This window comes from Ornithorhynchus anatinus, chromosome 2 (genome assembly GCF_004115215.2).
Source record: "Ornithorhynchus anatinus isolate Pmale09 chromosome 2, mOrnAna1.pri.v4, whole genome shotgun sequence".
Classification (NCBI taxonomy): Eukaryota; Metazoa; Chordata; class Mammalia; order Monotremata; family Ornithorhynchidae; genus Ornithorhynchus; species Ornithorhynchus anatinus.
In genome coordinates, this window is record NC_041729.1 from 66,136,513 (window position 1) to 66,160,817 (window position 24,305).

The 24,305-nt window shown below is 42.8% G+C and overlaps 1 protein-coding gene across 8 annotated transcripts in view; it reads right to left on the reverse strand.

Moving 5' to 3' along the window:
* The window catches only part of QKI (QKI, KH domain containing RNA binding), a 186,729-nt gene that overhangs the window by 98,151 nt on the left and 64,273 nt on the right, over positions 1-24,305 (reverse strand). For all 8 annotated transcript variants that reach the window (XR_005659769.1, XM_029053770.2, XM_029053742.2 and 5 more), the window contains exon 3: positions 20,546-20,662. Coding sequence is in view for 7 of the 8 variants with exons in the window: in XM_029053770.2 (XP_028909603.1) it covers positions 20,546-20,662 (117 nt within the window). In the remaining variant the exon portion in view is untranslated. The remainder of the gene's footprint in view (positions 1-20,545; positions 20,663-24,305) is intronic.

Here is a 24,305-nt window from a genome sequence, read left to right on the forward strand (position 1 = left end):
AACTGTCCATAGCAATATTTCAGCCTCAAAAATGGTTTACATAAGTGTTATCTTAAAACTGCATGATGACACTAGAATGTAAGAAGGATATTTACAAAACAGTATTGTCTGTTGCATCAAGTACCAAGAAATAAAATAAAGTTTCGTAGGATCACTGGGGCAGGGAATGTGTCTACCAACTCTGTGCTCTCCCATGCGTTTAGTACAGTGCTCGGCAAACAGTAATCACTCAATAAATCAAAGGATTGCTTTCCTTGCACATCTAATTTGGGAAGGACCCTTTTCCCCTAAGTACCATTTTACTTTTTCTTACACAGTAAAAATATTATGAAAACAAAATGTACTTTCAATGTATAAAAATCTCAAAAATTTAGCAAGCTCACACTGAATACCAAATAAAACCTTTCTCTACATTGATAACTGAACATTGACCAGGCAAGGTCAGTGAGTATTAGAAAAGTAAAACATAAAATCCTTTGGTACAAGGTTAATTTCAGTACTTGTTGCCAGTAGTTGAAAATACATTTAAATCAAATTAGGACATTTGCATTTTTAAGCACCGCACACTGTACGAACACCATCTCACTTTACAGCCTGAAGCCACAATGAAATCTTCCCAAGAGATCCCTCAACTTTTATAAGGCAGCCAATAACTCAGACATTTATTTTGCACTTATTGAGTGCACAGCACTGAATCAAGAGCTTGAGCACAAAACAATGGGTAGACTTGATCCCTGCCTTCTAGAATCAGAATTTAATAGGAGAAACAGACGATAAATTGCGGAAGGAGAAGAGCAAGTATAAAGACAAGTTCGTAAGTGCTGAGTGTCTGTGGGGGTCTGGGGAGGCCACGGTGGAAAGCACCCAAGTGTTGAAGTGGCACAGAAGTGCCCAAGTGGCAGTTAAGGAAGGGATGTAAAATTAGAAATCAACTGCCAAAGGCTTCCTGACAGAGACGTGATTTTAGCAGTAAAGATGGGAAGGGAAGTGTTCTGGTTGATCTCAATCGGTGCTATTTACTGAGCGCTTATTGTGTGCAGAGCACTGTCCTAAGCACTTGGGAGAGTACAATATCAAAGTTGGTAGACACATTCCCTGCCCTCAGCCAGCTTAGGCTTAGTCCCACGAGGGGACTGCGGGAACGTGAGGAGGGTGTCCAGCGAGGGGATGAAAGCAAGGTCAGGTGTGGGAGTAAAAGGCGTGGGGCACCTTGAGCATGTCGGTTTAGGAGGAAAGAAGCGCGCAAGCTGGGATGCGGTAGGAGAAGATTGTGGAGGGAGAGCACTGACCTTAAAGCTAAGGGTCAGGAGTTTCTGTTTGAGAGGGAGAGGAACGGGGTTTTTGAGGAGAGGGAACATGTGCGCAGAATGACATTTCCTAAAGATAATCCAAACAGCAGAGTGAAGTCTGGAATGGAGAGGGTAGAGACTGGAAGCAGGGAGATCAGCAAGGAGACTGAGGCAGTAGCCAAGCCGTGACTGTGGCAGAAGGACCTGGGTTCTAATCCTGACTCTGCCACTTATCTGCTGTGTGACCCTGGGCAAGTCACTTCACTTCTCTGTGCCTCAGTTACCTGGTCTGCAAAATGGGGATTAAGACTGTGAACCCTATGTGGTTCAGGGACTGTGTCTAACTTGATTACCTTCTATCTACCCCACTGCTTAGAAAAGTACCTGGCACATAGTAAGTGCTTAACAAATAAAATATCATAAAAAAGTCATGATATTACGAATGGCTTAATGCTCATCCACACCCCAAAATATAGAGTATACTATCAGGATCCTAAAACAGCTGACAGGAAATGCCTTTGAAAAGTGAAATGGATGGAAAAGGCTGTTCGAAAACAATTATCTTTAGACTTGTTCCTTTTAAAATTAAACAATACAACTTCTGCAACTAGCTGGGATTTCACATAATGTGCTACAAACTCAGCGTTTTTCACTTCTAAAGTTTTTTCCCTTACGTAAGCGACCTTAAGGGAACAACTCAACCAAGTTTTCCTTCCTTATTTTTTTTTTTAAATGTTCCCCTATAAAGGGCTTAAACGTCTGACTGAAGGCTTGCTCTCACTAAATGAGGGAACTGGTACCTCATTTTCCCCCAGTCACCTATCTTCCAACTCTGACTTCCATGCACTTTGATCTTTAGACTTGGTGTACCCTCTCTCACTCTTATCTGGATTTCCCCAAGGACCATCTTTCTCAACTGGAAGAGGATGGCTTTTCTTTTTTTTCATTCCAAAATCAGGTTTGACATGCAAACAAAAACACTATCAATCAATGGTATTTATTGAGCGCTTGCTATGTGCAGAGTGCTATACCAAGTACTCGGGAGAGAACGATACAATATATTTCTGTGTCACCATTAACAAATGGGAGAATGCTGCTACATGATTGGTTTTTGACTTCTAAGTTATTTATTCAACCTGAGTAGCACAAACTTTGTAAATTAAAGAAAAAAAAACTTTCTGGAAAACTTTGTTTCAGTGCATAATTATTCACTGCATCCAAGTAGTTGTATTAAAATGTCATTCCTTTTAATTAATGAGCTAGGCTACATAAAGTCCATTTTGATCTATTATAAGCTCATACAACATTGACACATTGTGGAATTAGGAATTACCAGCCAAGGGAAGTAGCTGTTTAAGCCTAAATAGCAAGGGAGATAAAATATTTAATCTTGTTTAAGGATAATCTTATGATGGGGGAAGAATGGAATAGCCTCTCCTGGGAAAGGATAGGCTCTTGCAGTCGCTGCGATTTTGAACATATACTAACGACTCTAACAGTCCTAAACCCTTACTGGAAGGCAGCAAAAGTCTGCAGAGACTGAGAATTTTTATGGCAAAAGGATCTCTGATCCAGAGAAGAAACCTGAGACTTCTCAGAAGAGGCCGGGGCTGCGGGTGCTGAAAGTGGTGATTTTTCCAGGCAAAGTCAATTCCTGCAGAGGTGGGCTCTGGCCCAGGGACGTTTAAAGACACATCAAGATCAATATAGAAATCAACATCTAATATCCTGGAAAGGCATGTATAGTCTCCAGCTCACCATTATACACAAAAACTATATGGATTTGGGGGTTCAATATACAACACTTGCAAATACTCAGGATTTTTATTTTTTCCTTAGAACAAAGCCGTGTTTTTATGTTGAATTTTTTTTCCAAGATGAACAAACTGGCTTTATTCTTAATGAAGCTTGAAGAGGAACAAAGGGACAGGCAGCATTTATTTCTCTCACTTGTGTGTGCGCACACACGCATTTTCTTGCTCTTCTTATTTTAAGACGCCACTGATGGTGAAGATGGCGTGCGGTTTAAAAGGCCAAAGCAGGAGCCACAATCTCAGCAAAAATGGACACCCACAAAGGTTGTCCCTTGGGTTGTTTTGCTTAATATCTGTGGTGACTGAGGCTGTTTGTTGTTCTCTTAGATATAAGCAATGCAATTTACCTGAGATGGGGGAAAAGGTGGGATACTAAGAGGGGCAGGGTGGCGGTGGCATAATTTGCTATTATTAGGACTCTTCCACAGAGGCCAGGTTTTTGAGAAGGGGTTAGGGAGGAGAGCAGGAGCAGTGGTAGTATTACTGAAAGCAGCAGTACTATTTACTGAGTGCCTACTTGGTGTGATGCACTGTTCTAAGCTGCTGTGAAGTACAGAACGAAGAGCTGACTGCTAATGGGCAGGGGTTGCTTCGCGAGACAACCTCCAGGAACTACTCGACTCTGAAATGGGAGAGCGCAGAAAAGAGGAGGGCCTGCCTGGATAACAGGAGAAGCAAGCAGGAAGCAGCGAGTGGCAGCAAGCAAACACAATCAAGAGCCTACGGGTCACAGGACCTGGGTTCTAATCCCAGCTCCGTCATTTGTCTAACTTGGGACCCTGACCAAATCACTTCATTTCTCTGTGCCTCAGTCACCTCATCTGTAATATGGGAATTAAGACTGTGTGCCCTATCAATCAGTAGTATTTATTGAGCACTTACTATGTGCAGAGCACTGTACTAAACGCTTAAGAGAGTATAACAGAACTATCAGATATGTTCCCTGCCCATAAACAGATGACTGGGACTGTATTCAACGTGATTATCCTGTATTTCCCACAGCGCTAAATTCAGTGCCTGGCCCAGAATAAGCACTTAAATAACATTAAAAAACCCAAAAAACTACAGGATTAGTCAACCATTAAGCCAACTCTTTTTGAAAAAAGAATCCTGAGGCAGAAATAAAGTCTAAAAAGTTTACCTGAATCAGGAGATATGAATCCAAGATTCATAGCCATGGAGAATATGCTAGATACTCTTACAGCTTTAATTACTTTTAGTTTGGGGTGAAGCTCCATGTCCCAGGTTGTGACAATCCCCCCCAAAATATACTGGCCCTGCTTGATTGGGTTTCTTCTTCTTAGTCCATCCGTGTACTATTGGAAAGTGTGCCGCTTCATCAATCAATGGTACTTATTGAGCACTTACTACGTGCACAACACTGAACTAAGCACATGGGAGAGTACACAACAGAATTAGCAGACATATTCCTTGCCCATAATGAGCTTACAGTCCAGGAAGGTAACTGAATTCAATAACTGCATAAAGTGCTGTCTTGTATCAAAACCTATGATTTAGTAAAGGGTTTCCTTAGCATAAGAGAATCAAACTTGGGCTCTATTCAGGATTACTGTCAATACTCGGCGCTGATCCCATAAAGGAGTTCACAATCAGTGGTTTGACTCTCAGGTGAAGAGTCACAGGAAGTTTGTGGAAATCCATGGCACTTATTAAGCTCTTTACATTTAATGATAGAAAGATTACTGAATGTTAGTTATGTATAATGACTGGTTACCTCAGGACAAGGCTGGTTCCAATCATCGGGAGGAAAAAGTTGGATGATAAGAAAATAGGGTAAGTTGTACCTCAGGCAGCCAAACCCAATTTCCTTTATTTGACCTTTATCAAACCTCATATGTTTTTTAAAATACCTCATGACTTACCAATGGTTAGTATTCAGGAGAAAATATGTAGTAATTCTACTTTTGAAATGATGAATTTATCACAAATTCTGATTTCCATGAAAATACAGGTTCAGAATGAAAAACATGTTTATCTTTGTACAACGTGTAACAAAACCACGGAATGCGCTACCAAGAAGGTAACAGACACAGTATGCAACCCTTTCTTATTTTAGCAACCACAAGAAATTTGTCCATTCAAAAATTCACTCTAATCCTGCCATCTATGAGTAAAGCAATTTAGTGCATCATCGAATATCTACACCGGCTCTAACACTGACACCAACCTTCTCTCTCTACCTCAATCTCAACTATCTCGCCAACGACCCCCTGACCACATTCTCCCTTGGGCCTGGAATTCTCTCCCCTTTCATATTGGACAATCCGCCATTCTCTCCACCTTCAAATCCCTCCTTAAAACCCACCTCCTACAAGAGGCCTTCCGAGACTACTCTCCTTATTTCCCTTAACCGCCCTCCCCTCTTCACCTACTACACCCTTGATCACTTAGATACTCACCCCAAGCCCATAATCCCCATGTAAACGCTACTTCCCTCTACTCTATTTCCTCTATCCCTAATCTTTTCTAATGTCTGTCTCCCCCTGGAGACTGTAAACTCCTCGTGGGCAGGGATCCACTGTACTGAACTTTCCCAAACGCTTAGTACAGTGCTCTGCACACAATAAGCACTCAGTAAACACCTTTGTTCACATCATTATCCTCGATGTAGATATTGCAATGTTTGTTGGTGTTTAAATGTCAGTCCATTTGCCATCCACGCATTCCCTACCCAAGGAAATTCCCCAATCTTCACCACTCTGGAAAAGAGCTGGAGTACTTGTTTCCGGGGATGACTTTTCACTAATCTCTTGTGTGTCATCATTCTTTTTACTTCCAATAGGAAGTCTTCACCTCCAATCCAAAAATTTGACGTTGTTAGATTTTGGACTGAGGCTGGAGTCTGAAAAATGGATGGCTTCTCCCTGCTATGCAACGGTGAATCCTTGCTTAATCAATTGTGTATGCCAAAGAGGAGTAGTATTACCAAAGGAACACTTATGCAGATGTTGCACGTGAATCATCAAAATAAAGCCTAAATTAAAATACCCTTTTCGAAATTTAAAACTGATTTTTACTCCCAGCTTTTAAACCTCTATGATAATTCCCCAAATATCTGAACACACCAAAAAAACCTAAAGCCTAATTACAACGGAGGAGAATGGTGTGGGGGAGGAGAAAGAGGAACAGATCAGGATGACTTTAGTGGGCCTGATCAAAACCAGATGGCATCTGGATTGTATCAAAATGTTTAATGTTTTTTGTCACACTCAGTGATTGAGAAAAGCTCTTGCGATCGAGGTTCCTTGCTAAGGACTTAGGAAAAGAAAATCAATTGACACTGTGTAATAGTACACACGTAAGCAACATTCCACTACTAATTTCTGTCAGCTGAGAGGATTAAAATGCTTTCAAAGGAAAATCTGTTATATCCAACAATGCAACTACAAGGTGCTTCAATATTCCTTAACCAAATTGACTGCAATCTAATCAAGGCTTAATTTAAAAAGTCTCATTAACAACATCTCCTGACAAAATGGACTCTCCCTTTTCAGAAACTCAGTTCATTTCATTAGACATGGACAATTAACTAATCCAAGTATTAGATCTATGGCATAGTAATTAGTTTAAATTTTCTGGGTTACTTATTTCAATGATGAAAATGGATATTTGTTATTGGTTACCGTTTTCTCTCCAAACGCCACCTGACACTTCTGGATCCTCGAGCCGGGATGGTCTTTTGGAGAGCGCTATGAAACTGAGTTCTCCCTCTCCTGACATGGCTCTGGCCTGGCACACCCTCCCTCCTCATATCCAACAGACAATGACTCTAAAACCTTCAAAGCCTAGGTCTTCCCTATCTAAGCCCTCCTTTCAGTCAATCCATCGCATTTACTGAGCACTTACTGTATGAAGCACTTGGGAGAGTACAATATAACAGACACATAAGAATAATAATAATGATGGCATTTGTTAAACACTTACTATGTGCTGAGCACTGTTCTACGTGCTGGGTTAGATACAGGGTAATCAGGTTCTCACCCTGGGATCTCACAGTTTTAGTCCCCATTTTACAGGTGCAATAACTGAAGCACAGCAAAGTGAAGCGGATTGCCCAAGATCACATAGCAGACAAGTGGTGGAGCTGGGATTAGAACGCATGGTCCTGAGACTCCCAAGCCTGGGCTCTTGCTACGAAGCTACCGTGCTTCCCCTGCCCATAACGAGTCTGGAGGGGGGAGACGGACATTAATATAAATAAATTTCCCAGGACACACCTGGTTCCACGGGTAGTTTCATCAGTGTCACCTGCGAAACTTAGTCACTAGGGCATGGCAGGCTGTCACATATGGCCAACTCCTGAAACACAGCCAGTTCACCAACAGCGAAGCAATGCTCCCAGAGACAAGGCTCCGCTGGGTGGACTACGTGAAGGGACTTGACGACGGCGTGATTCTCAAGCAGCTACGGAAGGGGGTATTTACGGGGGCCTGCACCATGGCAGGGAGCAGGAAAACAACTTCTCAAGTCCCAGTAAAGCACAGTCTCAAACAATGCCACCGTAGCAAATGTTTAAGAAACCACAGATACTGACAGACGGAGCCTGGTGGGCAGAAACTGGGAGAGGGTTTTCTCTCTGAGACCAGTAGTTTCATGAAGACCAGTGTGTTGGAAGTCAATCAGACAAGGAAGAAGGCCCTGTGTGGGATAAACTCACTAGCACTAGGACCTACTCTTACTTAGCGACAGCGTGGGATGGCATGTCCAACCCACCTGGATCTTTCCAGCTCCATTCACTATAGGTGGTGTCACCTGTGAATGTGCAGGACGGTTCGACATATGAGGAGGTTAGTTAAGGGTGCCTCCCCCACTAGACTCTAAGATCCTTATGGGCAGGGATGGTGTCTACCAACTCCGTGGAATGCACTCTCCCAAGTGCTTAGTACAGGGCTCTGCACATACAAGTGATCAATAGAGTCCAATAATTGACTGATTCAAGAATAATTATGGTACTTGTTAAGTGCTTACTATGTGCAAGTTAATCAAGTTGGACACTGTCCTGATCCCAGATTGGGCTCATGCTCTGAATCTCCATTTTTTTTTTCCAGATGAGGCAACTGAGGTACAGAGAAGTGAAATGACTTTACCCAAGGTCACATGGCAGACAAGTGGTCGTGCAGGGATTAGAACCCACCATTAGAACTCCCAGGGCTGTGCTCTATGCACCATGCCATGCTGTTCCCTTTAATACTCCCGCTGACCACCAAATCTCTACTCCATTAACCCTCTCCTGGTTATGCCACTGGTCTTACACTTCCCTCCCCTCTAAACCTGCCTTTTTTGATAGGAGCAAGAAATAACCTGAATTCTAAGGGCCTTTTCAACTTGAATAATACCAGGAGTCAATTTAGAAAATTCTACTAATCCAGGATTCTAAGGGGCTTTCCATTCCCAGCAATCTTAAATTTTAAATTCCAAAAGTTCCCCTGAGGTGGGTGAATGAATATGATATGATATGGTTCTCTTTGGATATTATTAGTTTTCCCTAGGCCCTTCCCACCTACCTCACTCTCTGAAAGCAATATACAGATGTTATTAAAAAAAATAGAGAAATCTTACAAACAGATTCAGACCAAACATCTCTTGAATTGCAAGAGATGCAGGATATCTACTAAAGCTGATCTCCTTCGTTACTTTTCTCCATTTAGCTCAAAGCCTCCTATGTACCCTTCAAAAACCTTTTTTCAAAAACTCAATAATCCCCTTCCAACACAAGAGATTCTGAATGCAAATCTCCTAATAGCTAACTACACTTAAAGCAGACCTTGTCATTCTTTTCTTAATCCACTTCAGCCTCGGAACAATACACCACCAAGGCCCTTACAGATGAAGGCTGGAATTTAATCATTGGAATTTGGGGGTTGTTCACTTGCTGTATAGGCAAAATTTGCTTCCTTTTGATCTTTCTAAATTAACTGCAGATTTATTACCGTACCCTGTTCACCAAGTTGCATAAGGGCTGATTCTATCCGATAAACACTGGACACAAATATTCACCTGTCAGCCCTGGTGGATATAATACAAGAAAAAGGCACATGTGACAAACTGCACAGGGTAGGCATTCTACTGTGATCATCTTCATCATCATCATCATCAGACTTTATCGGACCCTTACTCTTTGCACAGAACTGTACTAAGCTCTTGGAAGCGTATAATACAACCAGAATTGATAATAAGTGATAAGTGATAATAAGTGACTTGCCCAAGGTCACACAACAGACAAGTGGCAGAGCCAGGATGAGAACCCAGGTCCTCTTGACTCCCAGGCCCGTGATCTTCCCACGAGGCCACATAGCTTCTCTTGTGCTTTCCCTGATTTTCCTTTACTTGGGAATGCTGTTTTGAGCATGCTTTAAGCAGCCTGTTGAGTGCCCAAGACAATACTTAACTAAATAAATGACATTTTTTGTTGAAAGGCTCAAAACCACCAAATCTCCTACAAGTGTCTTTGGAACCTCTCCCTCACAAATGGCATTGCTAACTCCAACTAATGAATCTTCTCTAACCCACAGCATTGCGTCTCACCCCAGGTCCAGGACCCACAAGAAATGCTACGTATCTACGTTTTTTGTGGATTTTGCTACCAAAGTCAACCAATCTCCTCTGAGACTGGGCAGTGGTAAATGGTGCTTTATACACCTTGGAAAAGGGCTATTGGGTTTCTGAACACGGAAGCCACAAACCACTGCCCCTTGAGAAAACGTGGACCACCTGACTTGCTCGTAGTCATATCCTAATAATAATAATATTGGTATTTGTTAAGTGCTTACTGTGTGCCTAGCACTGTTCTGAGCACTGGGGTAGATACAAGAAGAACTGGCCCTAAAATTCCAGACTGCAGGAGACTCCTTCCACTGTCTTTTTGCAAGAGGAAGAAAACTGGAAAGTAACTTAAGTGCAGACCTGAAGGTCAGTAAATGGAAATAAACTCTTGAGCCGTTAGTGATATTACTTTTTATCACTTGGATGAAGAGTCGGAGGTACGGATTTGAAGCAGAAATGCTTTTGGGTAAACCTAGCTTAAGGGATTGTTAACTAAAGAAAGGTCATGGTCTGTCACGTTGTCTTACTGAACATGAAGGTAGCTTTAAATTAAGGGTGCTGTGAAAATTATTTAAGCTGGGGAAAGCTTAATGGAAAATAGTAACAAAAAAGATTACAGTGTTGATGTCTTCAGCAGCCTCCCTTGCACGTGGGCTCACGTCTTAAATCATAAACTTGCATTAATCAAAATGATTTAACGATTGTGCTTGCTTGTAAATGTCTCTCAACTAAACTGAGTGCATTTCAGTATATTCAGAATGTTGTTTAACACAAGAAGTGTGTTAAAATGTGTGACCTGGTGGATAGAGCACTGGTCTGGCAGTTAGAAGGATCTGGATTCTAATCCCAGCTCTGCCATGCCTCCTGCTGTGAGACCTTGGGCAAGTCACTTCACTTCTCTGTCCTCAGTTACTTTGTGTGTAAAATGAGGGTTAAGACTATGTGCCCTGTGTGGGACATGAATCATGCCTATCCTGTTCAGCTTCGATCTACCCCAGCACTTAATATAGTTCCTGGCACATCATAAGTGCTTAACAAAAACCATAAAAACCCCCAATGGATTAATGAAAGTATCTATTTTTTGATGTAAAATAATGTTGGTATTTGTTAAGCGCTTACTATGTGCCGAGCACTGTTCTAAGCGCTGGGGTAGACACAGGGGAATCAGGTTGTCCCACGTGGGGCTCACAGTCTTAATCCCCTTTTTACAGATGAGGGAACTGAGGCACGGAGAAGTTAAGTGACTTGCCCACAGTCACACAGCCGACAAGTGGCAGAGCTGGGATTCGAACTCATGAGCCCTGACTCCAAAGCCCGTGCTCTTTCCACTGCGCCACGCTGCTTCTCAAATGTTGGTATTTGTTAAGCGCTTACTATGTGCAGAGCACTGTTCTAAGCGCTGGGGTAAACACAGGGAAATCAGGTTATCCCACGTGGGGCTCACAGTCTTAATCCCCATTTTACAGATGAGGGAACTGAGGCACAGAGAAGTTAAGTGACTTGCCCACAGTCACACAGCTGACAAGTGGCAGAGCTGGGATTCGAACTCATGAGCCCTGACTCCAAAGCCCGTGCTCTTTCCACTGCGCCACGCTGCTTCTCATAATAAATGGTGGCATTTGTTAAGCGCTTACTATGTGCAGAGCACTGTTCTAAGCGCTGGGGTAGATACAAGGAAACCAGGTCATCCCACATGGGGCTCACAGTTTTAATCCCCATTTTACAGATGAGGTAACTGAGGCACAGAGAAGTTAAGTGACTTGCCCAAAGTCACACAGCTGGCAAGCGGCGGAGCCAGGATTCGAACCCATGAACTCTGACTGCTAAGCCCGGGCTCTTTCCACTGTACCACGCTGCTTCTCATGTTCGAATGTACTGTGAAAATAAGTTATTTCAGTGGTCAACTTTTAAAACAGCATCAACGAGTTTAAACCAAAGCTTGAATGAAAAATTAACTAAGGACGTGTTTGGTCAATGTGAGATTACTGCTGCTGGATGAACGTTCTTCAGGTCACTGAGCAAGTTATATAGGTACTGTCTCTGACACATTTCTTTCTAGCTGCCTAGAAGCAAATGAAAAGAGAACAGTCTCTTTCTGCTGCTTCCACTAGTATGTGGCAACACTCATTTGCAGCAACTGATGGACCACATTTGATCCGTGAAATCCAAACTACAGCAACATGCTGGTCAGGCACAGCCAGGAAGTACATGGTAACTGGAAATCAATGCGCTGTAATGGCTACTGCTACTGATAATGGATTTTTGTGAACTGATTCTGACAGTTGTAATAACTGTAAAAGTAAGCATTTGAGCAGCCTGAATATTCTAGACAGCTAGTCCAGAAATTATTACATCAAATACTCTACTTTTTTTTCCTCCATGTAGTCTGCACAATGGCCACACTATTGTATCTTATCAAAGGAAAGAACTTTCCTTGTTTGTAGTTTCAATTCGGTTATAAACTTCCTTTAAAATGAATTAGAAAATTCATGAACTAAAGTCAACTCCCTGAATGATAAGAGTTCTAAATGATAAAAAGCACGTTAGCCTAGTAGAAAGAGCACGGGTGTCGGGGTCAGAGACCTGGGTTCTAGGCCCAGCTCTACCACTTGTCTGCTAAGAGATCCTGGGCAAGTCGCTTAACTTCTATGTGCCTCACTTTCCTAATCCTAGAAATTATAACCTATAAATTATATATAACTTACATATAACTTTGATATATAACTATATATTTATATAACGATAATATAACTACTCCTATAAGTTATAATTTATAACTTACATAGAAGTCACTTAACTTCTATGTGCCTCACTTTCCTAATCTATAAAATGGGGATTAAATCCTACCCCCTCCTTCTTGGATGGTGAGCCCCATTTTGGAAATGGATGGTGTCCACTCTGATTATCTTGAATCTACTCCAGCCCTTAATAAACTACATGGCACATAATAAGTGTTTAACATGTACCAGACTTATGGAATTATTACTCAAAATTTTGAGCATTCCCTACCTGGGATACAGGCCACAAATACAGTACCTTGGGTTGCTCTAAATCTCTACATATTCACAAAGTAATATGCCTCCTTCACCTCACAGGAGGGATGGAGCTGTTGCTTTCTTCCCCCATCTCTTTTGCAGGGAAGAGAGCCGAATCTGATGCCTTTTGTAATCGGACATTGCCAAACAGATGAGCCTACAAATATACGCTCATTATCTAAGTTCAATTACCATCTCTATACAGTTGATTCTCAAATCTATGTCCCCAGCCCTAACCTCTCTCCTTCCTTTCAGCCTCACATTTCCTTCTGCCAAGACACCTCCACTTGAATATCCCACCAACACCTCAAATTAAGCATGTCCAAAACTGAAGTCACCTTCCCACCTAAGCCTCTCCTCCTTTTTTCCCATCACTGTAGACAACAGTACTATTTTCCCGATCTCACAAGCCCGTAAACTTGGCATTGTCCAATTCATCTCTCTGATTCCACCCGCAAATTCAATCTATCCCCAAATCCTGTCATTTCTACCTTCCCAAAATTGCTGAAGCCTACCCTTTCCTCTCCATCCAAACTGCTACCATGCTGATCCAAGCACTTATCCCATGCCGCCCTGACTACTGCACCTATTTCCTCCCGGCTGACGTCCTGACCTCCTGTCTCTCCCCAAGACATTCCAACACTTCACTCTGCTGCACGGATCATCGATCAACAAAAATGTCCGATCCATGCCTCCCCACTCAAGAACCTCCGATGGCTGCCCATCCACCTCCACATCACATAGAAATTCCTTACCATCGGTTTTAAAGCACTCAATTGGCTCTCCCCATCTTAACTCACCTCGCTGATCTCCTCTACGGCCCAGCCCGAACAGTCCATTCCTCTTACTCCAGCTTACTTGCTGTGCCCCAATTTCGTCTATCTCGCTGTGGACCCCTTTATTCCCCCTAACTTGGAACTCCCTCCCCTCTCCACACACTGCAGACCACCACTCATTCCACCTTAAAAGCATAATTAAGGTCACATATCCCCCAAGAGACCTTCCCCCATTACCGCACTTGGACCTATTAACCTTTGGATACTTGATAATCGCCATCCCTCCCATGCCCCAACCCCAAAGAACTTATGTACATATCTTAAAATTATTCCTATAAATTACCCATTTATTCATATTTATGTTCGTCTCCCCCTCTAGACTGTAAACTCATTATGGGTAGCAAACGTGTCTGCTAATTCCCCTGCACTGTACTCCCCCAAGTGCTTAGACCAGTGCCCTGCACATAGTAAGTGCTCAATAAATACCATTGATTCCATGTTTACTAAGACAGCTAGAGAGGCATTTGATGCCTGAACATGAAAGCTGTAAAATTCTCTCAAAGAAAAGGTGTTTTTCACAGAAATTCTGAAACACATTGAATGCTGTGAATTGCACTGTGAGAGTCAGGCTGTAAACAGACCCAAAACAATGAGTGAGAACTATAACCGTACCTTATCAATTGAACAAGAAGGGCTCTTAAATAAACGCAGAGAAGCCGCATGGCCAAATGGAAACAGCATGGGCCTGGGAGTCAGGAGGACGTGGGTTCATTCATTCAATAGTATTTATTGAGCGCTTACTATGTGCAGAGCACTGTACTAAGCGCTTGGAATGAACAAGTCGGCAACAGATAGAGACAGTCCCTGCCCTTTGACGGGCTTGCAGTCTAATCGGGAAATAATGTTGGTATTTGTTAAGTGCTTACTATGTGCAGAGCACTGTTCTAAGCGCTGGGGCAGATACAGGGTAATCAGTTTGTCCCACATGAGGCTCACAGATAATCCCCATTTTACAGATGAGGTAACTGAGGCACAGAGAAGTGAAGTGACTTGCCCAAAGTCACACAGCTAAGTGGTGGAGCCGGGATTAGAACCCATGACCTCTGACTCTCAAGCCCGGGCTCTTTCCACTGAGCCATGCTGCTTCTCTGTGTCTAATCCTGGCTCTGCCACTTGCCGGCTGAGTGACCCTGGGCAAGTCACCTCATTTCTCTGTGCTTCGGGTACCTCGCCTGTAAATGGGATTTAATATCGTGAGCCCTGAGTGGGACAGGGATTGTGTCGAACAGTGCCTGGCACGTAGGAAGCGCTTAACATTAAAAAAAAAAACAAAACAACAACAGACAAAATGTACAAGCACTGCTGAAATAGAGATCAATTACCTTCTTTCAGAGGAAATTGCATGTGGTCCTTTTAGTTTTTTAATGTATGATACATGGAAATATTAGAATGTGCATGGAATAAGTCAATACTTTTACCTGTAGTTTGAATATTTACTCTCATTAAGATCAACCCACTAACAAGCCTGACAGAGTTCCTTAGTTCTTGATGGATCAGCCCAAATATTTGTTCCCCCAAAATCCATTCTATGCTTCGTCTATGATTCTGAACCTCGTATTTTCCAAGAGATACTTCCAGGATCTTATTTTGGATAATACATGTAGAAAAGAAATTAATGAAGTAAACTAATTTTAAGGAATTCAGTCTAGTTAGGTGTTTAATAAGAAAAGTTGGCTTAGTTTGGCAACACAAACAATTTTAGAAATATTCTTAGCAATGAAAATGTGGTAGCCGTGCAGTTAAAAATGAACCACACTAAAAATAGATAAAGCATCACAGGATGTTTCAGTTGGAAGTTGTTCATTTTAAAATGCACTCAAAGGTCCTAAAATATAATTATGGTATTTCTTAAGCACTTATTATGTACCAGGCATTGTACTAAGCACTGGTGTGGATACAGGCAAATCGGTTTGGACACACAGTCCCTGTCCCACGTGGCGCTCACAGTCTCAATCCCCATTTTACAGATGTGGTAATTGAGGATTAGAGAAGTGAAGCTACTTGTCCAAGGTCTCCCACAGCAGATGAGTGGTGGAGTGGGGATGAGAACCCATGACCTTCTGACTCCCAGGCCCAAGCTCTATCCACCGCGCCATGCTGCTTCTCAGGTGAGTTGCACTGTCACAAAACTGCAAATTAAGGAAAACTCACACTGTAGTACTCACAGTGTCTGGCACTCCACACGTGTATTTCTTCTGACACCCTAGCAAACTGGAACCAAAGTGGCTCATATTGCTGGAGGAACATTCCTTATTCCCTAAACAATATTCTAGTCAAAAAGTCTTGAACTGGCCAATGATTTCCAGTGGGTCTGAATATCATTGTGCAGTGTTCCAGAAAACTTCACACACCATCCTCACAGCTCGCAAGTATGCACCAGACAGTAGAGACAGGGCTTCATTTGCTGAATGGGCCCAGTGAAGCCTCATTTTTTTTGTACTTCTTCATAAGTGCTGACTTTGGCACCTAGTAAAGCGTTTAACAAATAGCATCATCATTATTACTATTATTATTATGTGCCAGGCACTGTACTAAGTGCTGGGGTAGATACAAGCTAGTCAGGTTGGACACAGTCCATATTCTATATGGGGCACATAGTCTTAATCCCCCTTTTACAGATGAGGGTACTGAGGCACAGAGAAGTCGAGTAACTTGGCCTAGGTCACACAGCACACCAGTGGCAGATCTGGAATTAGAACCCAGGTCCTTATGACTCTCAGGCCCGTGCTGCCTCTCTGTTGAACTAACAGATTTCTTCAAATATGGTCACTCTACAACTCTGCTCCAGGATCTCCTTCAGGAAAAAAAAGGAGCCTAGTGGAAAAAGCATGGGCCTGGGAGCCAGATGACCTGGGTTCTAATTCCACCTCCACCACTTGTCTGCTGTGTGAACTGGGGCAAGTTACTTAACATTTGCAGTCTATCTTATTTACTGAGCGCAGAACACTGTACTAAGAGCTTGGGAGAGTACAATATAACAAAAAGACAGAATTCCCTGCAGACAATGAGCTTACAGCCTGGGGGCGGGCGGGGGGGGGGGGCAGAGATTAATATAAATCGATGAATAAACTACAGATATATATTACAGGTATATAAATTAGGGATTCAATACTCGTGCTCCCTCAGACTGCGAGCCCCATTTGGGACCTGTTTATCTTATCCCAGTGCTTAGAACAGCGCTTGACACAACAGTGCTTAACCAATACCACAGTTATCATTATTCTTACTGGTAATTAAACACATCTCACAATTCTCAATTCAAAAGATATGTGGCTCAGATGATTCAAATTAGCAAGGAGCCCCAATCAGTAACCTCTAGAATGGAACTTCTGACTTTTTTGCCCAATATCTGCCCAGGCTTCACAAGGCTTCATTCCCCCACCCAGAGCTCTTCAAGGACCTATATATTCAGCTCATGTTTCATCTGAGCCCAACGGGGCAATGCATAATTCAGGATTAAGCCCCCTGCCTGAGGTGAGCCGCTGCCCGAGGCGAGTCGGACATTTTAAAATTGGAGTGAACGCTTTCAGTCACTGCCTTAAGTTGCTATTCGTAAAATGAAGTCACCACAGTGTGTTCTGGAAAAAGCCATTTAGGGAATGACACTAGAATCGCCCCATGGCTTTAGAGGAAGGCTTGGAAGAAAGGGATGCCCGAGCCCGGTTGGGGAGAGTCCCTGCCTCATCGGGCCTTTGAAGCGCTCATGATCATGATCAGAAAAGCAGTGTGGCTTAGTGGAAAAAGCCCAGGCTTCCAGGTCAGAGGTCTTGGGTCGTAGGTCCTAATTCTGGCACCGCCACTTATCAGCTGTTGGACCTTGGGTAAGCCACTTAACGTCTATGTGCCTCACTTACCTCTTCTGTGAAATGGGGATTAAGACTATAAACCCCACGTGGGACAACCTGATTACCTTGTAATTACCCCAGAGCTTAGAACTGTGCTTGGCACACAGTAAGAGCTTAACAAATACCATCATTATTATTACCGTCAAGACTCAAAGACCCCCTTTGGGGCTGGGGTTGGTCAGGTTCCCCCTGAACCATCGAGACTCAACCACCCTTGGGGAAGCAGCGCGTCCTAGTGGAAAGATCATGGGCCTGGGGGACAGGGGTCCTGGGTTTTAATCTCAGCTCTGCCACTTGTGTGACCTTGGGCAAGTCACGCCACTTCTCTGTGCCTCAGTTGCCTCATCTATAAAATGGGGATTCAATACTGTTTTCCCTCCTTAGACTGTAAGCGCCTTGTGGGACAGGGACCCCGTCCAACCTGACTCACTTCTCTGTGCCTCAGTTTCCTCATCTGTAAAACAGGGATTCAGATGGAGAAACGCAGGTGGTATATGGACTGTGTCCAACTCCATTAGCATGTCTCTGCCCCAGTGCTCAGTACAGTGCCTGGAAAGTAGTAAGCACTTAAAAAAATACCGCACATGGTACGTGTTTAACAAGAACCCTAATTATATTATCTTTGAGCACTGATTACAAGGTGATTTCTTCTCACCATTTTTCTCTCCCTTTCTGGATTCAGTTTACCAAACACCTGCCTCCTCCTACTCATCCTCCAGTGCTTTCCCCAGCAGCTCCAACAGGGAATAGCTGAGTTTCTCTTAAAGATTCACAGTTGTTATAATACCTCTTAACTGCTGCAACCAAGAGTAGCAGTTGTCACCAGGAGACAGCGGAATGTACTCAAAATGTTGAGACGATTTTGCACCTCCAAGTATTGAAATCTATTATCCCTAACCCAGGAAAGCCTCACCTATCAGAGTTGAGCGGAACTGGGAATGAATCACATCTTGGGAAAATCTGGAACCGAAGGAGATCATTGGAAATTGGTTCTGAAAGAGGAAACTTCAGATCTCCTAAGCGATCACTTGGGTTTATATGCCAGTAAAAACAAATACAGATTTCCTTAATGGCTGAAACGAAGCCAAGGAGAACTCCAGATTCGTCAGCTGGAGATATCCCTGCAACTTTTTGCAGGTAACCAGTCCGTAATGATACCTTTTGGGAGTGTAGGGATAGAACATCTGGACTCAGATATTGGAGAATGAGATGTGTGTGTGTGAAAATTTAGAAATGTCTCAAGTGCAGGTCATCATTACTGCTAAGGTAAAGTTGAAGACTGTCATTCATTCATAACCAGACTCTCCAGGTACTACTTTTTACCCACTTTTCTCCTTCCTTCTGTATTAAAGCCCTGAGCATCTACTGTTGCTGTAAACGCATCAGTATTTGTAGTTCATTCTAATTGACACTATTCTGTTTATCTACTGTGAGTTATTAATTTCCAGAGTATATGATTTTGAATGTTTACCCTGCAATCATGAGATATAAAATCAGTTGATGTGAATGCCATTCTGCACATTTGGAAAATACATCAAAACGATGAATATTACCATACAATTATTCTTCAGAATGTCTGTTAGAGATTAAAACAGATGGAAAGAAAAACATTCAAATAGACCCCAAAATGGTCAGGTAAAAACATCTGATTTATAACCAACTTTCCAAAGTTGAGAATACAGTCTTATTAATCTAACAAAAACTGACACATGATATTTCAATTAATTCTAGCTCTGCCACTTGCCTCTTGTGTGACCTGGGGAAGTCACTTAAGTTCTCTGTGCCTCAGTTTTCTCATCTGTAAAAAGAGGTCCGATATCTGTTCTCCCTTCTCCTTTGAGCTCCATGTAGGACTGGGTACGATCTGATTCACTTATATCTACCTCGGCATTTTGAACAGTGCTTAATACAGAGTAAGTGTTTAAATACCATAAATATACTCTGATGCATCACAAAGCAATCAATACATATTTACAAGTTCTGCAGGAGGGATAAAAATCACGATTCCAATTTTAACAAAGAACGTGAGTTATAGGGAAGTTAGAAGATTAGCTTCACTAGGACACAGGAGTAAAAACTTCAATCTGGTATCACCACACCAGTCCACAGTTTAAATAGTTATGAACATGCTTCTTTCTATTAAGCTGTGCTTCTTAAATTTGGTAGAAAGAAACAGCTGAGTTTGTTGAAACTAGTTTAGCAGCTAAAAACAGATTTGAAAAGTGGAAAAGTTGCATGCTTTACAGTATTTAGATAATAACTGTATTCTCTGGAATGCAAAAGTCATGGCAGCTGATTAAATTTTAGAAATGAGAATACAAGACAAATTGCATTTCTGCAGTTTTCAGTGTTAAGGAACACTTGTGTTTGAAGTATTCAGCTTGTGCACAACATTGCACATATTCAACCGTTTCTTCCAACTCCACAACACACTGTATCCAGACAAATAGCCACTGTTAGAACACTCTAGTTCTGCTGTTACATTTTCTTCAAAATGCCTACTGAAAACACATTAAGGTACCGAAGAACTGATCGCATTAAAAAATTTAGATGACAAAGTAAATAGAAAACTGAAAAATGTTCTGACAATTTATTTTTACTGAAGATGGACTCAGGTTAACAAAAACCATCCAGCAAATAAACAGAAGATTCAAGTTGAAACACTGAAAAAAAGGAGCCAGGTAGCTCAGCTTTAATTGGTGACATAAGCAGGATTAGCACTCTATTAGCTCAGGTAAAACTATCTAAACAAGCTTTATTGAGCTTCACATGGTCATGGCTTCAAAAAGATCTCTAAAGCTACTCAACTTATGCAAGCTGTATAAATGAAAATGCCACATTTAAAAAATCTGTCTCAAATTGTAAACTTAACACTGCATACACATCACTTTTTATTACTTCTCCATAGTGGCAATTTATTAAATTTACACATCAATTGAATTTTATAAGGTTTTAGTTCACTAAGGGAAGGAAAACAAATATCATTAACCATTCAAGCCTTTAAAAAAATGTTCATCGTGCCTTGAACTAACTTTTTCTAGCGTCCAATAACTATTATTAAGCCAGACTTCGAATGATTTTTCTTGGTGAGCACACTACTAGCTTCCCAGCGGGAATGAAAATACAGGTAGAATAAGTTCAGCCTCAACTCCAAGGACTCACCTTCTTTTTATCTCTCATTGAGCCTTTCCCTCGGACCATTATTTTACATCCTGTTTCTGCTTCAAGTTGTTTTGCCGTTAGTCCTCTGGGTCCAAGGATTCGCCCCACAAAGTTAAACTGAAAAAAACAATATACATACATATATAACTATATATAAAATCAAATATATCCATCTGAATTCATAATCCACTCAATCAAATTCAAATTTACCCTAATGACCTGGAAATTAGTAATACAGCGTTCTAGAACTGTGGTGCTTTAAATTGTGGTTTGTGGCCATGGTTGTTGAGGGTGGGGGGATGGGGCAAGGGGAGGCGTGGCTCCATCAGACAGCAACACGAATGGTTTGTCTCCATCGGGCACCAAGTGATAGTGGTTTGAATTAAATGATTACCTACAAATAGTGCCTGGCATATAGTAAGCGCTGAACAAATGCCATTCACTGCAGCTGACTAATGAATACACTGTTCAAGTAATCTTTATTCCCTATGGAGAGTTTATTCCTAATTACTCAGTCCTGGCTAGCCCTCTGATGGACTCCTGCAAGGCTCCTTGCACTTCTCCTGAGATAGGCTCCCTGTGGTAGCCAAGACTCGCAGTTAACCGGAACCTTTACTCAAGCCCCCCCGCCCCCGCCTTGGGTGGTCTAGTGGATGGAGCTCGGGCCTGAGAATCAGAAGGACCTGAGTTCTAGTCCCGGCTCCGCCACTTGGCTGCTGGGTGACCTGGGGGAAGTCACTTAAATCCCCTGGGTTTCAGCTCCCTCATCTACAAAACAGATATTGAGACTGTGAGCTCTACATAGGACAGGGACTGTGTCCAACCCGATATGCCTGTACCCACCCCAGCACTTAGTACAGTGGCTGGCACAGAGGAAGAGTTCAACAAATACTACAATTATTATCACTACTGTGGTGGTGGCGAGCCTGAGCGAGGCTCAGAGTTGTGGTCCTCGGCGTGAACGTGCTGAGGTTGGGTCGGGTTTGGGGCAGTAGGCAGGGTTTGGGCCTTGGCGCCCCACCTCCCACTGTGAAGGCTGTACATTCGCATTGGCTCAGTCAGTCCACACGGGGATCCCCAGCACAAGGTGGTCACCATTTATTTGTGTTAATGTCTGCCTCCTACCTCCCTGGACTGTAACCTCATTCTACTGTACTTTTCCAAGCACTTAGCAGAGTGCTCTGCAAACAGTAAGCGCTCGGTAAATATGACTGAATCAATCAATGAATCCCAGTGAACGTTGGGAGTTGTCCAGCTCAGGCGGCCTGCCCCATCACCCCAAGCTGTGGCATGCCCGAGAAGCAATGTGGCCTAGTGGAAAGAGCATGGGCCTGGGGGCCAGAGAGCCTGGGTTCTAATCCTGCCTCTGCCATTGCCTGCTGCGTGACCTTGGACAAGTCACTTCACTCTTCTGGGCTTTAGCTCCCTTAATTGCCTTCCTGCTACCTACAATAAGAGCCCCACACGGGGCCTGATGATCTTGTATCTACCCCAGTGCTTTGTAAAGTACTTGGCACATGGTAAATGTTTAAATACCACAATTACTATGATTCTTACACCTGAGGCAGCAAAACCTCTAAATTTGGCCCACGTAGGCAATTTTCATGAATTGGCACTTTTTGCTTTTCCTATTTGCCCGTGCTTGGGTCAACTGGGTAACGGAGAGTGCACCATTTATTTGGGTGAATTTTGAATATTGGCATGCCTAACAGTATTAATAATAATTCTGGTATTTGTTAAGCACTTACTAAATGCCAGGCACTGTACTAAGTGCTGGGGTGGATACAAGGAAATTGAGTTGGATACAGTCTCTGTCCCACATAGGGTTCACAGACTCCATCCTCATTTTACAGATACGGTAACCAAGGCAGAGAGAATTGAAGTAACTTGCCCAAGGCAACCCAGCAGACAAGTGGCAGACCACAGATTAGAACCCATGACCTTCTGACTCCCAGGTCCGTGCTCTATCCACTACACCACGCTGCCTACCTAGTACACAGATATCTTGACATCAGCTCACAGACAGTTGAGCCTATGGCCCACAACCAGTTACTGTGTGGATGTACGGTGCATATTAATTGCCCTCATTTACTGACCAATTATCACTGCTCAAAATTTTGGCTTGCCCGTTGTCACTTGTAAAATCTCTTACATTCTCTGAAGATTATCCATGGTTTGTGATAACCCAAACCAGGGCTTTATACCATTAACTGACTGACCATGAGAAGGTTAAAACAGTGGGGTGATGAGACCAATGTATTTTTTGAAGCCCCAGCTCCACAGTGTTTACATAAACAGTCATATGCCGCTATTTCCTCTACCCCTTATCTAGCTTATTATTATTATTAATAATAATAATAACAACAATAATAGGATTTAAGGGCTTTCTTTGTGCAAGACACTGTACTAAGCAATCAGTTGGGCAAAGTGCCACCTGCCACAATGCCAGTTGCCCCCTGTAGACTATAATCTTCTCATGGGCAGGAACCACAACCACCAATTCTATTGTATTGTGCTTTTTTTAATGCTTTTTTTTACTATGTGCCAAACCTATATAAACTGGGGTAGATACAAGCAAATCAGGTTGAACACAGTCCCTGTCCCACTTAGGACTCACAGTCAATCCTCATTTTACAGATGAGGTAACTGAGGCCCAGAGAAGTAAAGTGCCACGCCCATGGTCATACAGCAGACAAGAGACGGAGCTGGGGTCAGGACCCGGGACTTTCGGACTTACAGTCCCATACTCTCTCCGCTGGGCCATGCTGCTTTTCCTGACTGTACTGCAGTACGGGGTGGCTAGGGCCCACTCCTTCCCCAGCTGACAGCTCCTGAACATTTCATCTGCTTCCTCCAACTCAAAGGCAAGTCGTCTACTAGCTTATGCACACTTGTGGGAAAGGCTAGTCCCACACACAGTAACATGCTCTTTTTCCACAGTCAACAGGGTACTCCCACTGCCTGTCATCCGACCTTCAAAGTCCATCAAGGGAAAATACTGCACACATACACCAGCAACTGACGGAGATCTAATTTTTGTGAATCGCTGACCTATTCCTAACTTGGCAAAGCTTTAGTTTGAACAATCTGAAAATCCAAAGACCAGAGCGATGTCTCCTGAATTGTCTATGCTTCCTGCCATTACGGGGTACAAGGACACATCCTTTATATTCAATGTGCTTAAGAAAAGCTTGCCTGGGAAGAGGTCAGCCATTTGCTCCCAGGAAAAACAGTCACATATGCCTAGAAAGAGAGCAGCTGTGAACCCGAAAAAAAATGGGAAGGAAAAGAAAGCCACGAGAGTTCTGTGGAGAATTTGGTGCCCCCTAAGACCCTAGGAAAGACCCTAGAAAAGACCCTAGACCCAAAGGTAGGGATTGTACCTACCGACTCTTTTATTGTATCATACGGGGCGAGGCAATGAGGGCTAGCGCAAAGAGCACAGGCCAGGGGAGTCAGAGGACTTAGGTTCTAATCCCGCTGGGTAACCTTGGGCAAGTAGCTCAATTTCTCTGGGCTTCAGTTTCTTCCTCTGTAAAGTGGGGATTCAATTTATGTTCTCCCTACTATTTCGACTAAGCCCCATGTGGGACAGGGACTGTGACCAACTTGGCTATTAATTTTTATTTTCCCCCATGCCCTATCCGGGGCACATAAGCAGTTAAACACCACAATTACTATCATTCGAAGAGTGCCCTGAACACAATAAGTGCTCAGTAAATACCACTGACTGAGGAACTGGAACAAGTTTTATACGAAC